At 39.4% G+C, this 17,965-nt stretch overlaps 1 protein-coding gene across 9 annotated transcripts in view; it reads left to right on the forward strand.

Moving 5' to 3' along the window:
- Positions 1-17,965, forward strand: part of Elmo1 (engulfment and cell motility 1) — a 532,930-nt gene that overhangs the window by 284,892 nt on the left and 230,073 nt on the right. For all 9 annotated transcript variants that reach the window (XM_074065278.1, XM_020158561.2, XM_074065279.1 and 6 more), the window contains one exon: positions 7,809-7,917. In XM_074065278.1, the coding sequence (XP_073921379.1) occupies positions 7,809-7,917 (109 nt within the window). The remainder of the gene's footprint in view (positions 1-7,808; positions 7,918-17,965) is intronic.

Genomic DNA, 17,965 nt, shown 5'->3' on the forward strand with positions numbered 1-17,965 from the left:
CTACCAAAAACCAAAGCAAAACATTAAAACAACAACAAAAAGGCAAGGACGTATGTGTGGTTTTCATTTGTGCATTGTGCAGTGGGGACTCCCCATCAGGTGAATCCACAGGACATGGCAAGGCTTTCACTCTTAGCCCCCCACACCCAGGGCCTCACCCTTGGGCTCCTGTCGGACTGTCATCAGAGCCATTTCTGGTCAGTCCTAACAGCCAGCAAGGTAACTTAAGCTCTGAGGTATGGTTTCGTCCTCAGTGAAATGCAATCTTTCTTCTGTGGCTTGTTAGGACCAAATGAGCTAAACACTGGAGTCTTTGCCTATGGCAATCCTTTGAGATGTATTACCATTTTTCTTTTTTCTTCTTCTTCTTCTTTTTTTTTTTTTTTTTTTTTTTTGGCAGTAATGGGGTTTGGACTCAGGGTCTTGTACTTGCTAGGCAGCAGCTCTACCACTTGAGCCATACCTCCAGTCCTTTGTATTTAGTTATTTTTTAGATAGGGTTTTTGCCCAGAGCCAGTTTTGTACCCGGATCTTCCTACCTCTGCCTCCCAAATAGCAACTATTATAGGTGTAAAACCACCATGTGCCCTGCCTGTTGTCTGCAATGGGGTTGCCTGGGCTAGCCATGAATTGCAGTTCTTCTATCTCAGCTTTCCGCATAGCTAAGATTACAAGTATGAACCATTGCGCCCAGGCTAAAATCAACCATTTTAAAATGAACTAGTCATCAGCACTTAGTACACTTACAATGTTATACAACCAGTACCTAGTTCCAAGACTAGTTCTCCTAAAGGAAATCTCATACACCTTAAGTAACTGCTCCTGTTTCTCCTTCTCCCAAGCCCCTGACAGCCACCTATCTACACTCTTTGTAAGGCTCTCAACTCATTAATGAAGTCACAGAAGAAAGCAAAAACCAGATCTGTTGCTTTTTTTCCTCTATGTTTATTGCTCTACATGTCTTTAAAAATAAGAGGCTGGCTTATGATGGAAACTGGGAGGATAGATTTGGAATTATGGTGCTGGGGATCAAACCCAGGGCCTCATGCGTGCTAGGTCTGTGCTCTACCACTGACTACATTGGCAGCACGACATGGAATACCTTTAAATCAGTGGACTCCAAAGTATAGTACTAACCTATCAGTTTTTACATTACTTGGGAACTTATTAGAAGTACAATTCTTGGGTGGAGCCCAACGTTTTGTGTTTCCATAAGCTTCTAGAGGGTTCAAATGCAAGTTTAAGTTAGAGGACCACTGTTTTAAAATCAATGAAACTGTAGTGATGCCTACAGGTGCTCATTACACCTGCACCCATCCTTGGGCCTGGGAACACATATACTAGCCAGAGAGAGGAGGTCTTCCAGCTCAACGTTATTGATGCAGTCGTCTGCTAGGCAAAGGCATCCACTACCCACTGACCTTAGAATAGTCAACAGGCTGATTCCTGGCTTCCCTCAGTGATTTTGGGCTCACTGTACAGGCACAAAGACAAGTTGTCCCTGTCATTATTTAGTCCCTTTCCCTCCCAGTGCTACCCAACTTGATGTTCAAAGGGAAGGCCTTTCAGCAGAATGGGGCTTTGATTGCTGGTGTGTTCCCCACGTCCAGCTTTGTTGCACTATATCAAAGTGCAGGCAGCGTTTCTTTTTGGTTGATTAATGTTCAATTCGAGTTCTATTATGAACCTCCAGGCTTTAATTACTACACCATTACCCAGTCAATTTCTTGCCATTTTATATTTATGGCCTTTATTATGCCTTGGTATGTGGAATTGCCTAATTTTATTCAAGAAGCATTTTACCTCATTAGCTGGGTTTTATTCGTCTTTGTCCAGATTGTTATTTATCTCAGTTCCCCGTGTGCATTTTCTACTTTTGTTTTTTCACCATTCTGACCTCTTATAAATTATTCTCCTTTGTCTGGGATGCATTGTTCTTTGGAAACAGCTCCTAGAATTTTTGCAGACTGCTCTGAATGTTCCTTCCCAGCAGTCAGGCAGTCAGTTACAGTCACACACTTATCTCGGTTGTTTCTAACTTCCAAGAGCCCATCTCAGCTGCTTGGCCTCACACACACTGTCAAAGCCCTGCACCTCTAGGCATACTATGCATAGCTGCCTCTCTAAATAGCCAATTAAGGCTCTGGCAAGGTGAGGGATTTGCTTTTTTTCTTTTTTAAAGATTATACTACTAAAAATAAATATTCTCTTAAATGGCTTTTTAATACTCCCTTCCTCAGTCTCCTGCAGTGTCTCAGAGAAATTTGCTTTACTGAGTTGCTTATCTTCTTGAGTTCCACCCTAGGCCTACTAAATCAAACCTTAGGCGACCTGCTCAGTTGTGTGTGTATATTTAATAAGCCCCGCAGTGGATTCTGATGCACATAAAAGTTTGATAACTACTGTTCTAAAGATATGCTAAAGAAATTCAAGAAGGCTAGGCATGGTGGCTCATACCTGTAATTCCAGTTATTTGGGAGGTAAAGATAGGAGGATTGTAGTCCAAGACCACTGCCAGGCAAAAGCGTAATACCTTAGCTAAAAAAAATAACTAAAGCAAAAAGGGATAAGGAGTGGCTCAAGTGAACCTGCCTAGCACACACAAGACCCTGAGCTCAAACTCTTCTACTGTTCCCCCTAAAAAAAGAAATAAAGACAAAAACCTTCAAGAGAACCATCTAAGTCAGAAATTAAATTTATTCCACCTGAATCTTTACTTTGCCAAAAAGCAATTAATAATCTGTACAGCAATTGTGTTTTCCTTTCTGTTGTGTTTTTCCAACAGCTTTGCCCTAGACCGATAAGAATATTTCTGAAACACAAATGATAGCATTGTAGAACAAGAGTTCATATAGTTTTATAGCAACATGGGTATCATATGTCTCCATCATCCAGTGTTTTTGGTGACTGAGCCATGGAGGCAGTCTTCAGTCTCATTTTTATTTTCACTTAATCTTTACAGTCCTTTGTGGTAGACATTCTTCTCCCCATTTTTACATGAGAAAACTGAGGGAAAATATGAATGTCATCAGAAAGTAGACTTTGTTAGAAGTCAGTCTAGGAAATTATTTTCTGCCTGGAGCCACACTGCTGTCCACTCCTCTGTTATCATATTAAGGCCTTTTCTGATCAAAACTTCATCACTATTTTGCCCCTTGCGTTTCAGTAAGAATCAGTAACTAAAAATGTATGTGCATGGTCAGGCAACCTACATTCCTGTGCTAGGTTTATTGACTTCTGTGCTGTGAGACCTCAGTCAAATTACACAATATCTCTTTGCCTATCTCCCTACCTGTAAAGTGGGATAGTGTAGTGTTTCTGCCATGTGTCAGTGTGTATGAAATGGGACAATCAGTGCATCACTTTTAACAACGTCCGAGAGATCAACACTTTCAGCCAGAGAAGGGACAGATACCGGAGAGTACTCAGCATTTAATGGTCAAGCCCAAGCCGAGTGGCTTGCTGATCTGCCCAACTAGAGAAGAACAGGGAGCATTATGCATTGAGTATTCTGAGGGGAGTCCAAATTTATGGAAATGAAGCCTATGGGAACACTCCACAGCAACTTTGGTTATTCACCCTGAGGATCTTGGTAACTCATCCTTAGGTGCTAAATGAGATGAAAGAGTACGTTACAGTTTGTTTATAGGGGGCTGGAACTTACAGTCCTCCTTCAGTGAGACAAGAAATTGAAAGAAGTTCCTAAGCCTGCACAGGCTGAATCTACTCACTTTCGTGGCAATAAGAATGTAAAGCCAATTTGTAACCTGAAAGGGAACAGTAAAAGAATTGATGATGGAAGACTTCAAAAAAATTTTTTTGAGACAGGGTGTCACTATGAGCCCAGTCTGGCTTCTAACTGATGATCCTCCTGCCCTACCTTCCCAAGTGCTGGGATTACAGGCATGAACCATCAAACCCAGCTAAGACTAAAAATTCAAGTCCTTACATAGGCTAACTCTATGAACTGAGCAGTCACCTATTCCTTTTGTTTCAACATTTTTGAGAGAATAGTAATAGTATCTGCCTTATCAATCTTATGGGCATGTGTGGATCAGTTGATAGGGAATATGTAAACATTCTATAAACGATAATGAATTTTACAAAATATACTTCCTATCACATAGGCACCCAGCGTTCTTATTTTATAAAGCAGGCGGATGGTTACAACTTCTTTTGGTATATCCTAAGATGAGTGATAATAGCAAGTTTTAGTGTTTCCTTCATTGTGGCTTCTGTCCTAGTATGTTTCCTCTTAAAATTGAAGACTAAGGAGAAAATAAAGATAGAAAGCATGCATCAATACTTTCAAATAAAGCTTTCCTAACTGTCTCAGGTAAACATGTAATAAAAGAATATTAACAGGGGTAGACCCATAGATCTAGCCGTGTGTTTAAAAAATAAAAGCTACTGCCTAGTTTAAGAAAGCTCGTTCACTATAGTAATTTCTAATTAGTAATATTCATAATCATACTCTTTTCTAAAGTATCCCTGTAAGAATATTGACCTTAATATGAAACAAGTAACTCTAAATATTTGTGTCTGCCTTGACTACAGAAATCGGCCAGAAAGGAGGATTTATTTTTCTTTGGGTAGGTAAATATGAGAAGATAGATGGTACATTAAAAAGTAAAGAGCAGGGCTTCTCCAAGCAGATTTACATATTGATTACTTAAATTACCACTTAATTTAGTGCCAGCTAATAAACTGTGCCTTGAAAATGTTTCCCGAACATTTATTGGTTGCAGTAATTCTATCTACCTTGTATGCGGATCATATCCTCATTAAATATTGATGTGCTCATGAAATGTTAATAGAATGTTAATGTGAAATACAACAGAATGTGCTCACTGGGAGCCTGGAGTGGGGAGCTGGCTGAAAACTACCTGTCTCCTGTCTTCTCTTTATGTTCTGTCTTGCTGTTTTCTTCAGCTGTTTCCCCATGATCAAGAGATTCAGATTTACTCCTTGATCTGGCTGTCTCAGATACACATTTTTTAAAAAAGAAATGAGATTTGCTGACTGATGGTAATGGAAAATACCATCCCTTTTTTGGTACAGCCAGAAAGGGTTCCCATAAAAGAAAGAGGGTGATTTGGGCCCAACATGTAATAAGATTCTTTATGATAGACCCTGGAAAGAGAACAGGCTGTCAAGGTCTCTACAAATGGCCCTTCCCTGCTTGGCGGGAAAAGGGATTTAGTTGGAATTTCCAGTCAGCTTTCTCAGACAGAAACCAAGCAAGCCGTAACATGTGTCACCTAAGTAGATGGCCAGGAAGCATTTTTTTTCATAAATCCCAAGAACAGCAAAGCTGTGTTCATGATAATGTTCGATGCCTAATGATCCATGCAGTCACATGTTGCAAATGGTTGAAAAATCCCACAGAATGGGAGAGTTCATCAACTGCTGGGATGATGCTAAAGGCAGTGAAACTGCCTGTGTGTGTCAAGGGAGGAGAAGGTGAGCTCGTCCACTTCTTATGTCATGAATATGTCTGGGTAAGAATATTGTTTTGAAAAGAAAATCCCCAAGTGGAAACAGTTGATATGTGCAGGGGTGTGTGTGTGTGTGTAGTCACATGCTGCTAGTATGGTGTTTGTGCAGAAAACAGTTGAAGTGCATTTTTATTCAAATCCTACTCCTTTTGTTTGAAACAACTGACCCTATACTGAGCTCTTCCTCCTCCACAATTTGTAACTATTACTACATCTGCATCAATAAAACAGTGATTGTGTGTACTTTTCCTTTATCCCTTTTTTCTTCCCTCGTTCCAAATTTTCTTTGTTTCATTGGTTTCCTAAATGCCTGCCCCTCCTTGTGTTCTTTGTTCTCTCTCAGTCTCCCCCTCAAACACCAGTTGAGCTTCTATGGCTCACTCTGGTCCAGCCTGGCCCCTCTCAGATCCTAAACCCTGAACAGCTTCCTGCACTACCACACTGTAGACAAGGCAGTGCTGGTCTCCCTGAACCACACCGGCCTCACCTCAAAGGAGAGTGACCTTGATACCTCCACCTGGAGTGTTTTCTTTCTCACATCATAACAAGTTTTTCTCATCCTTTGATTTGCCATCGTCCTTGGTCACCTGAGTATCTAAGCTCTCCCCAAGCCTTCCTTGTGATTCAACTCAGCAAATTATTTTTTGTAGCCTTTGTGATGAATTGTAACTATCTTTTTGTCTTTGTCAGTCTCCTTTAATTAGAATAAATGTTTAGTGAGGTGAGAGCCTAATCTATCCTGTTTCTTATTTGACGAGACACAGCCATGTTCCTGGCAGATAACAGGTGCTCAATAAATACTATTGATTAAGTGAATAAAACACCATCCCTGCAATTTAAGAGTTGGTAGTATAGGTCTGTATAGTCTGTTTTGTACTACCATAATGAAACACCTATAGTAATGTTATAAAGAAAAGATGTCTATTTTACTGTGTAGTAACACATCCAGTGATGGCCTTCTTGCTGGAAGAGTCCTGAGGTGGTGCAGGATATCACAGGCAAGAGACAAAGAACCCACATGGACACTTCTGAAATCTTTCTCTCTCCTTTTAAAACCACCAGGATTCAATCATGGGGCTTCACCTCAAGTACTTGACCTAATCCTAACACCTCCCAAAGGTTTATCTGACCACAGTCAGATTAAGTTTCCACCCTCTTAATACCTCACAGTAAAGACTAAATTTCAACACATGTAGCCTAGGGGGACAGTCAGACCATATCCAAACTATATTAAAGAGGAAACACAAGAATAAATCACTAAATAACATTTTTGAAGATGCATATGGGAGGTAAACATTCAAAGTGGTATAGCTGTGGAGGAGGTACCAGACAACTTTTCCTAGGGATCTGGGACAGCTTCAGACATGAATAAACTGGTTCTTTTGTGAAATAAATAGCCTCCTTAGATACTACTCCTTTTAGTGACACATGTATTTAAGTTTAGTTATTTTAGAGTTTTGCCGTTGTGTCCTGTTCTTGTTCTATGTGTGGAATCGTTCGTTTAGTTTTAAGTGATAGGAACATCTCAAACTAGCCAAAGAAAGAGGAGTATTTCTTAAATGAACAAAAGGATTTTCAGAAGAAGGACTGAAAGGACAAACCATGAAGATAGGGAAGCTGATGTGCTATAGGAACAAGTGAAACCAGGGACCCAAATGCTCCTGGGGCTCTCTACCTCATCTTTTTTTTCCTTTGCATTTTTGCTTCCCCTTCCTTCCCCTGTCCCTCCGTCCCTCCCTTCCTTACTTCCTCCCTCTCTCCCTTCCTTCCTTTCTTTTGCTTACACCCTATAGGCACCATCGACATTGTTGGTCAGTTTTTCCCCTTTGGTAGGAGACGTCTCAGGGAAAGACTCTTGTGTTTCATGTTCCCTTGGCATGGTTCAGCGAGGCATTGTAAGAGCAAGGAAACTTCCCCAGGGTATCTATGCAAGTGAAATGTGTGACTTAAAATCACAGGAGTTGCTGTACCCAAGAAAGAGAAGACAGGACTAATAGGACAAGAGAGAAGTTTTGTCACTCAAGTAAACAGTCTCTATTGTACTGTTTTGAAACACTCTCCACAGGCACTTCTGTATACATGGAAACCAACAAGCAAAATATCTTCTTACAGGTCAGAAAGTTGTAGATTAGGAAAACTTAATGTGTTAAGTTCAATTTACTCTGAGCATATACTATTTTGTCCTGGCCCCAAGATTCTTAGTTTGAGGATCTGGAGTGTATCTCCTTATTTCTCTGTGAGTGCAGCCAACATTCTTGATGCTGTCAGTCACTGAATTCCTTTCCTGACCTCTTCCCTTCTCTACTGTAGATCGTGCTTGAGAACAGTAGCCGAGAAGATAAACACGAATGTCCCTTTGGCCGCAGCAGTATAGAACTAACAAAGATGCTGTGTGAGATCCTGAAAGTGGGCGAGCTGCGTAAGTACACTTGTTCCCAACATGGGTGTGAAGCTTGTCAGGCACCCAGCTTCCAAGTGGAGTTCCCACTTACACAAAGTATTCCCAAGGTGCCAACAGCTTTGTGAATTGATCACTGTGGATCAGCTATTCTCTGGTTTGGTTTCCAGTGTATTTCTACATGTCTACTCTGGATAGAATTGTTCTTAAAGCCTTCAGGAATGAAGAAATTTGCAAGTATTGTGTCTGAGTGTCAAATACTGGGATGAATACATATCAGAACAGCCTTGCTGCTGGTTAGATTAAAAAAGATCTGTGAATTTCCTTCTTAAAATTCCAGTCTATTACCTACCAGTAGGTCATTTTCTTTTCTTTCTTTCAAAATGATTTTTCTCTATAAAGAAAAATTGAATACTTTAATGAAATTCTCTTGCTCCCAATGTTTCTGTTGTTAGGAATCCTTGCCCTAAGAAGGAATTATTGAAGAAAATGGGTAGCTGAAAATGAAAAATTAGTCTTATAGGCTTTGGGCTCTTTTTCTTACTTACATTACAAAATTTACAAAAGGACACCCAAAAAAAGAGGTAATTTTCTTGCCTTTTGCTCTTGCTATAATTTGGCTTTAACCTACAAAGGTAGGTAAGATTTAACCTGCCCCTAACACCATTGTCAATGTTGACTCTCCTTAAAGTAGCTGACTTCCATTCCCTCTGACATCCATATAGCTGGTGCAATGTAAATCCTTCCTCTTGAGCTTAATAAGGTGAGTACAATGGATGACTGCTTATATCAGGAAAACATTGGAGTATCTAGAATTATTGTGAAGAGCATAAACGTGCAGCCATCTGCTTGAGAGCCTAAAGTATGGTCTGGAATGACAAATGGGAAGGAATATACTGATTAAATTGAAAAGGGAGTTGTGTTTTATTTACATTGTAGAGCTGAGTATAAGGTCTGCTGAGAAAAACTACATGAATATTTAGTACTCAGTAAAGAAAAAAACTAAGAATTTGAGCCCATTTGGCCAAGAGGAAGGTCTTATCAGCCAGAATGGGTTGGAAAAGAAGGTGACATTAGCATGGAACTGCCATGAAAGATCATGATTTATAAGCCCCCACCCCAGAAATTTGCATTAGGATGGTGGCAATCTAACGGGGGTGGGGGGTTTCTGTGTTAACCTGCTAACCAAACATTAGGATTTTAATTGACTGGGATCTTTGGCATGAGATATTTTCCCCACTTCTTAATTACACTGACTTGTAGAGATTTCCGTCTGTAATATTGTTTGCTGTTTATTCAGCTTCAGTATGTACATTCTAAATCAAACAAATCCTACTGAATCTCTCCATCTGATAACTGTTCATTTTTAGCTCAGTTTCGTGGAGGAAATTGTTGAAAGTCACTTGCTAAGAAGCACTTCAAGCCCAGCTGAGTTTTTCTAGAGTTGGAAAATAGTCATGTTCTTCTACACTGGGATTTCTGTGTCAGGTGATTGCCATGCATTGCCACTTTCTCGTCTCCCAAACCTTTCCACGCTCCCCTACAGCACACTTGCCATTTGCTCCCATCTTGAGGACAGCAGGAGATACACTCCTGTGCAGTGACATGCCATACCCACCTTTCTTCTCCTGTTCTTTGCCCAGTGGATGGGGAGATATGTCTATCATGCTAAAAGTTAACCCAGATGGATAATATGGTATAGAAGTGTGCTGGCAATAAAAGGGAGTTAGTTTCTCTCTCTGCCACTTAGAGTAATAACTCAACAACTTCACTGTGTTCTCCCAGCCACACATATCCCCCTGGGTAGAGCATTTAGAAGTGACTTCGTATCATTTGAGTAGCTGTCTTCATTTTGTTACTGAAATTGCAAAGATAGCAATGAGAGGAGCCCCTTGGGGACAGATAATTCGACCTGTGAGGACTGACTTTGAAAACATGGCCCAATTCCAGAGCAGGGTCAATGATGACCTCATTTTGTCTGGATGCTATCCAGGGGAGCCCCATCTGTTGGGCAAAGGGGAACCAAAGTGGCAGGAATCTGAGCTTTCAGTTCTCTTCAGGTGAGTGTCCTTTTTGTGGTTGGGGCTGGGTTGATGTGGAATAGGAGATAGGTTCTGAATTCTGGCAGTGTAGAACAGCCTTGTGAGGACTCCATAGTCAATCTTGGAAGCAGGCCAGAACCCCACCCCTATGCGCTGAGATAGTAGGGTGAGATGAAGGCAAATACCTGGGGGATCCCTAGTAATTATGCATCCTTTCTTACACTGAAGCATCCTCTATCTCCCATCTTCCATTGAAGAGATGGCCCTGCTACTCTGCTACAAGTCACTCAGCATCCATCCAACCTGTCTCTGCACTGAAGCTGGGCTTGGACAGCCAGGACTAGCATTGTCAAGGCAATTTCCCTGTATCTGAGATAACTGACACATTTATCCATTTGTTCAGTACAAATCTACTGAACACTTAAGTGTGTGTCAGGGGCCATGATACAGTTGAACCAGATATAGTTGAACTAGATATGGCCTCTGTCCCCTAGGACCTTCCAGAAAGCTTCTTGGGCTTCAGAAAGTGAAAGGATGAACTAGGACTAAAAAAAAAAACAAACATTTTCCTGACAGTTGAAATTCATTATACCTTAAAATAAATGCTTAATTACCTGTTTTAAAGCATTTTTTTCTCCCCAAGCTTTTGATAATTTCAAGTTTAACTTTCTAGTTTGACCTCTTGCTCTCCTTCTTCTGCAAAGGCCATTTATGGACATTTTTCAAGGCTTACAAAAAACTTTCACATTTCTGAAGTCTACATACCAAAATGAGTTGTTTTCTGCTCATAAAAGATTAAAGGATTGCTGCATTCTGATTGAATGCTAGACATCAAATGATAAAACACCCCATGGTAAAAGGAAAATTGCTTTTATAATGGATTGCCTTTTGCCCATTGACATATTAAATAAGGTACTAATATGAAAAACAAATCTGAATGCACCCTTATGCTGAAGGTGATACCTATTTTTCTGCTAAGGCAAATTATTTTCACATACATATTCATCTTCCTTTGGTTTGTATGCATTTTTTTTCACCCCTAAGTTCATGGTTCTGAGCACTTCTCATTTTGTGTTAATAATTGACTTGGAAGACCATGGTCAGTTTAGCTCTACAAGTAAATTCCTAGACCAAAGAAGTACCCAGTTAAAAATCTTAACTGGTAAAAAAATAAAAAATGATGTTTACAAAACAGAAAGATTCAATTTTCTACAAATTGGTTCCTCTTTTGCTTTTACTTTTAGGTCTCTTGTGGAAACCCACTTCCAAAATACCAATTATATTTTGGTGTCTAAACAAACATATTAATGTTCAATTAAATTACTGATTTCCAAATAGTTATGAACAGTAAGGTGCTTTAAAAAAAAACAGCACTATTCTTTTGCTTCCCAGTTATTGACATGGCAAGAAACAAATGTTACCTTTAACAGTGGAGTCTGAAATAATGTCTATTTATATTCTCAGAGCACCTTATCAAGTGTATTTAATTGAAGTCTGTGACACCCACAGGAGTTCATCAAGATCAATACCATCTATGTTTACTAATGAGGGGAAGACTTGCACTGATTGCATATTGTGTAATCACTGTGATGCAGGACTGAAACCCCACATTAGGCACCAAGGAATGGTGCAAGGGTTGGGGAGTTATGGTCAAGCTCAGGCTCCATGAGGTACAAAGCAACAGAGTTTTATTAGGAAGGGAAAGCAGGAGAAAAAGCAGAGACTCTTGTGTAGCAAGGGATGGAGGAAAATAGTTCAAGCCACATCTGACCAAGAGCTCTGGATATTTATGCAGCTTTTGAGGTAGGGTGGGAGTTGAAAAGTTTTTTGATAGGTGGAGCTGACTGCCCCTCCCTAGAGCATGGAGGTCTGTGATAAGTGGAGGCGACTGCCCCTCTCTAGGGCATGGCAGTTTGTTTCATTGTTTCAAAGCAACTCTGACCTTCCCCTCCCAATATTTGCTCACATACACCGTCCTAAGACCCTGTTTGTGCTGTCCTGCATGTCAGTGCCACCATCGCCCTTTAGCCCCCTCTTTAACTGGCTAAATACCAAGCTAACTCCTAAGAACTGCACTTGCACTGGCTTTCAGATACTCAAGGAAGGGCAGTGTAGGAGAGGTCGGGAAGAACAGTGGTGGCATTTGGGCATGTATGATCCATCAATCACCTCTCATTCATTTTTTGTATGCCTTGGGCATGTTTCTCTTCTATTTGTGAGCTTCTGATCCCTTCTCTGTAAAATGATACCTACTGCACACAGTTGATAGGAGACTTAAATGGGATAACAGATGTTGCCTTACTTGGCACACTAGGATTTTTGTTGTTTGTTTCTTTGCAAGCGATTGAATCTCACTTTCCATGAGTAAACTGAAGGTTAAGTGAAGTGGTGGAGATGGTGCTCCCACTTATGGGACAGCTGGAACCAGGACCTGAAACATTGTCCCTTCTTTCTTCACTGTCTACATATTGGTTCAAATTTAGTATCGTTTATCCTTCATGTCAATGAGTTTTGAATGCATAGATTCAACCAATGGTGGATTTAAAATATTTGGACTATTCTATCTGCACTGAATGTCTACAAGTATTTTTTATCATTATTCTGTAATTAATACAGTAACTATGTAACATTTACATTGTATCAGGTATTGTAAGTACTCTAGAGATGATTTAAAGTACACAGCACATGTTCATAAGTTATATGCGAATACTTTGTGATTTTATATGAGGGAATTTATAGCATCCTTAGAGTTTGCTGTCCTCTGGGGGCTCTGAAATCTATCCCCCATGGATACCAAGGGACCACTATATTCTTTTTAACCTACTTTCTCCATGATGCTTTATTGAGAACCAGAAGACATATGTTCCCCTTCAGTTTCCACTTTAAAAATTATGAAGACTTACAGACCTGGATGAGGTCATATATCCCCATAGCGCAGGTTGTTTTAATTGGTGTCCCCAGTTAGAAGAACAAGATTGAAGTAGAAGGAGGAGCAGGTCTTCAAAAGAAGAGATATATTTCTCTGCGTGGGGTTGGTGAGGGTGAAGAGAGGAAAGGGATTGTGTCCTTCCAGAAAAAGGAAAGCATAACAGATCTGTAGATTCTCAGGACAGAAGGCAAGTCCTTAAGAACACACCCAGCTCCTAACTTGGGAGATAGCTGTTGCATGTGTCTTCAAAGGAATAATAAATTTTTGATGAATGTCAGGAAATTTGCTTTCTGATACAAACAGATTACTTATCTTCTGAATCTCTGTAACTACAAGGTGCTTTCTCTGTGAGTCACTATGATGTGGACTTAGAACATATTCTCCACCTTCAAGCAGGCTTTGTGCACACTGGAGAGCCCTTCACATGAATAAATGATGAGAAAGCCTTTGCCATTTTCCTATTAATTCATGTTAATGTCTCTAGGAGGCAATGTTTGGTTCTTTCTGTTCATGGAGAGTGGGGCAAGACTGAGGAAGGGAGAGTATGGAGGTGTGGCAGAGAAGAGATACCTGTATTTGTGAGATTACAAAAATGAAGAGAATAACCAGGAGGGCATGGATAGGTAGATGGCACAGGTGGCTGTTGAAGTTTGTGGGCCTTAGGAAACTGTAGTAGAAAGATCTAAAGTTTCAGAGAATTCTAGTTGGATATAGTAAAAGCAGAGGGTTAGAAGAGATGCTAGGTAAGGAAAAGTGTCAGATTGTAAGTATGTGCCACACAGAAGACTTTAGACTCTACCTTACAGGCTGTGGAAACTAACAGAAGTATTAAGGAATGTCCCAATCAGGGATGTGAAACTTCTAGAATTGGATTATGTTTTCTGGGTGTGACAAGAACTTGTAAGTATGATAATTTTTAGGGCTAGAAAGAGGGACAAGCTGACCTCGAATAAGCCCTGCCTGAAAATGAAGCAGGTGATGATTTTGGTGGCAAGTAATAGAAATCCCAGCTCTGGTAGGTCCTGGGGTAGATTAGACTGACTGTCCATCAGGGACTCTTGAGTTCTTTTCAGTTCTGTTCTGCTGGTAGCAAAATGGCAGCTGCCATCACATGATCTAGAGGAACAAGTGGCTGACTCTTGCCATGGGCCTAATTTAGACAAATGGAAATGTTTCCAGAAGCCATTTTACAAACTTTTTCTCAGGTCTGAGAGCTCACACCATAGCCTGAACTTGTACCTAATCCAAACATTGAGATGGGGCAGGGGACTGTCCAGGGTCAGCAGCATGAAGTGGACAGGAGTTGAGACCAGCCTCCCCTTACAATGGGACTCCAGCTTGCTAGCCGTAGCTACAGGAAATTACAGTTCTGTCCAGATGGGAGAAATAACTACTTGGAACCCTTAATTCTGTCCCTATACTTTAAAAAGTCTTCTCTACATTTTTCTTCCTGATACAGAAAAGAATAACAAATTGAAGTCAGATTACAGTCTTCTGTCATTTTGTCTTTACTGGGAACTAGGGAAATGTATTAGTATTTTTTTAATGTAGCAATATCAAAGGTTGCAGAAAAATGGAAATTGAGGTCTGATTATAATGCATTTCTTTTTTCATCACTAAGATGCCAGGGCTCTGCCACATTACTTTCCTTTATCAAATGGATATTTCTACCTCTTCAATTAGGCTTTTGTTATGTGGGTTATTCGCAGGTATTTTTTGAAGGACAAAAAGAACACACATTTGTGATTGAGGCTTCATAGTCCCCTGAAACACTTTGGCCATCTTCTCCTCTTTGACCATTTGTAATTAGATTAAAATTTAACAGTTACTTCTTTCTTAAAAAAAAAAAGTGAGAAAAAAACTTACATCACACCCTGAAAAGGTTCACCGCTTCCTTACTTTGCCTTTCAGTGGCAATATTTATTATAACATACTAGTGGTGCCGAGTGGAGCACCTTGTTCAATTTATCACCCAGACACCTCTACTTTAGCAAGTAAAAATAACACAGATGAGCAAACTGAAGGACTCTTTGGAGTGCAGGAGCAATTAGGATAGACACTTAACTCTGGGACATGGGTGTTTTCGTATAGTGAAAAATGCCATCCATCATTTTCATTCTTAGTCAGAACATTCTGGCTTAAGAAAGCTCAAGAAAATTAGCTTTTAACAATTAAACTTCTTAACAACCTTTTTTCTCCTAATACTAGCTTCTACTCTTGCTCCTTGAAAAGCTGAAGACTCATATCTTGATTCTGCCTGGATTTTTCATATTGTGTTTCTATTTTCACATTCCATTTCAACTCTTAAAGTACAAAACAAAAACAAAATAAATATTCTAAGGCCTGAACAAAATAAATATTCTAAGGCCTAAACATTTAAAAGTTTATGTGCACTTTTGGCCCAAATTAAAATTGTTGTAGGAGAGATTCTAAAAGTGATTGATTTATAATTAGTGTTTACAGTGATTATAAAACTGATGATAAAATTTATAATAATATCATTACAAGGCAGGAGAGCTTCATGTAAGAGTCTTTCATTCTGAGTTGGAAGGCCTGGGTGGGCATAGCTGATGTGCAGATTTCTGTCAAAGTGCTTAGCCTTTGTCTTGCTTTTTAGTCTCCCCATCTATAACTTGCAGACATCCTCATCACCGTCAGTATTCATGCTTGGGAATCAGGTAGGGAAGTGTAAGTGGATCATTCCTTGTTAATTGTAAAGGTCTCTGTTCATACAGGGGATAACCTTAGCATGAATATGGACAGACTTAGAAATACTGAGAGGTGTCCCACGGCAAAGCCAATGTGTCCTGTACATTTTGAGGCTGTTTCAACAAACTTGAAGTCCTAAGGCAGTATTGTAGAGATTTCTGAAATTGCCATAACATGTTTATTTTCATATGATGTGATTGCTGAGAGAAATTGGTCTTGACAGTTTAAAAGAAGACTATATCAAGCATATCTCAATTATAAATGCATGAATATAATTTATATTTATGCTAGACTTTTTAAGGACTTATATTTTTGGTGAAAAGATATTAGTGGCTGGAAACGATCAGGGTTCATTCCTGTTGCCTTGTAGGGCAAGTAGGATAGAGAATGAGAGGTGAGCCTGGTGGGTTTTCTCAGCCATGACAAGGAGAGCTGGAGATCTGTTGAGGGAACACAGCTTCCACCATCCTCTTCTCCTCTTACATGGAGACGATTCTTCTTTATACAAGTGTGTCTCCAGCATGGAGCTAGGAGGACTCTCCTCTTTCCTCTCTTCACTCACAACCACCTCAAAACACTGTAGCATTTTATCTTTGTCTCTTGTGATATAGTTTCTATTGCTCGTTAATGCTTTTTTCTCCCGTTAGTTCCTGGCTCCATTTCCCTTAAAAATTGAGGTGGTTTATAGGAAAGTCTTAAAAGGTGATTTTAAAAAAATAAATGGTGAACACGTGGACAAATAAAAATAAAATGAAAAAAGCTGATGATGCATGTTTGTAAAACGCATGTTATAAAAGCTTTTGCATTTACCTCTTGTGGACACTGAATTTGGCTCAAAAAATTCATTCATCGCACGGAATAAGGGGCGCTCAGTAGTAGAATATAGACCAATGCACCATCTTATGTGAATAAGCTCATCTAAAAACACCAAAACTAAATTAATATCTGATGATATTTAACATAATTTTTGAAAGATAAAATATGATTATCTTCTTACCATAATTTTTAAAGAAATCTACTATAAAGCAACAAACCGTCATGATGCTTAAAACAGTGATACAAAAACAAATCTTGCATTAAAAACAAACTTACATAAGATGCTAGAAGGTGATGATATTCACATATACTACTTCTTCTTGGCCAGGAAAATACAAACAGTAGAGACAGAGGTCATTGATAGAAACAAAGTAGTTTAGAATTACAGAGAATGAGATTTTTCTGTCTAGAAATCTCTAAAGAAGCAAAGGAAAAACAATTAGAATTAATGTAACTCAAAAGAGTGTAGAATGTATAAACAAAACTTAGTAGCTTTTCCATGTATCATTAGTAATTCCTAATAAAATGGAAAAGATGATTATTTTAGCAGTAGCAATGGACATACAAACTGCTTTGGAATAATCCCAACAGAAAACGTCTTAGATTTAGGTGATGAAAACTGTAAGACTTCACACAAACATAGAATAAAGTTTCAAATAAACAAAATGCTTCATTCCGGTAGGAAAACATAAATATTGTGAAAAAGATGGAAGTTGCTCCAAATTAGTGCACTGGCTCTTATCTCATCCCAAAGTACCCAGTGGAAATAAGGATGGAAACATAAGTGAAGGATTCAGGAGGTCATTTGAAAGAAGAAGAAGGGGACAGATGGTAAGAAGTAGAGTTGGCAAAGAATAACAATGAAAAAAAGAAGAAAAATATATTCCTTTTTTTCTCAAAACATTTTCTTCAAGAAAGCCCAACAAACTCATTTTTTGTTCTGTTCCATTGTAACAGAATGACTGAAATGAGGTCATTTATAAAGAACAGATGCATTTTCTGGAGTCCAAGGTGGGGGCACTGCTTCTGGCAAGGGCCTTCCTGCTGAGTTATCCCATGGAGGAAGGCAGAAGGACAAGAGACCATGCTCAGAGCAGATGAAGAGAAAGGGGCTGAACTTAAGCCTTTTCTAGGAACCCCCATCCTGAGATACACAAATCAACTCCAGTAGTAATGGTATTAGTCAGAAATTGACTCTTCAAGGTCCTGCCTCTGGTACCTTCACTTTTAAGTTACCTCTGGTAATTTCATTGGGGATTGAATTGCCAACAGAGGACCTTGGGGACCCATTCAAATCACACCATATACATTTCACCTGGCTCACTTATTGTGCGTTGTCAGTTTACCATTCATTCATTCTCGCTTTCTCTCCCTCTATCTGTATTCCCCCCACACGTACAAACACACAACAACGTGCACGGGCCCACATTCACTTGTGTGGTAGTGAAAATAGCAAAATGTTGTTTGTTATGGCCAGAAAAGAAAAATGTTCAAAAATATAATTTGAAGAGAAGTTAAAATGAAATATATTTAAAAATTGAGTTTAGCTCTAGTCTCTTGACTCTTTAAGACA

This window comes from Castor canadensis, chromosome 2 (assembly GCF_047511655.1).
Source record: "Castor canadensis chromosome 2, mCasCan1.hap1v2, whole genome shotgun sequence".
Lineage (NCBI taxonomy): Eukaryota > Metazoa > Chordata > Mammalia > Rodentia > Castoridae > Castor > Castor canadensis.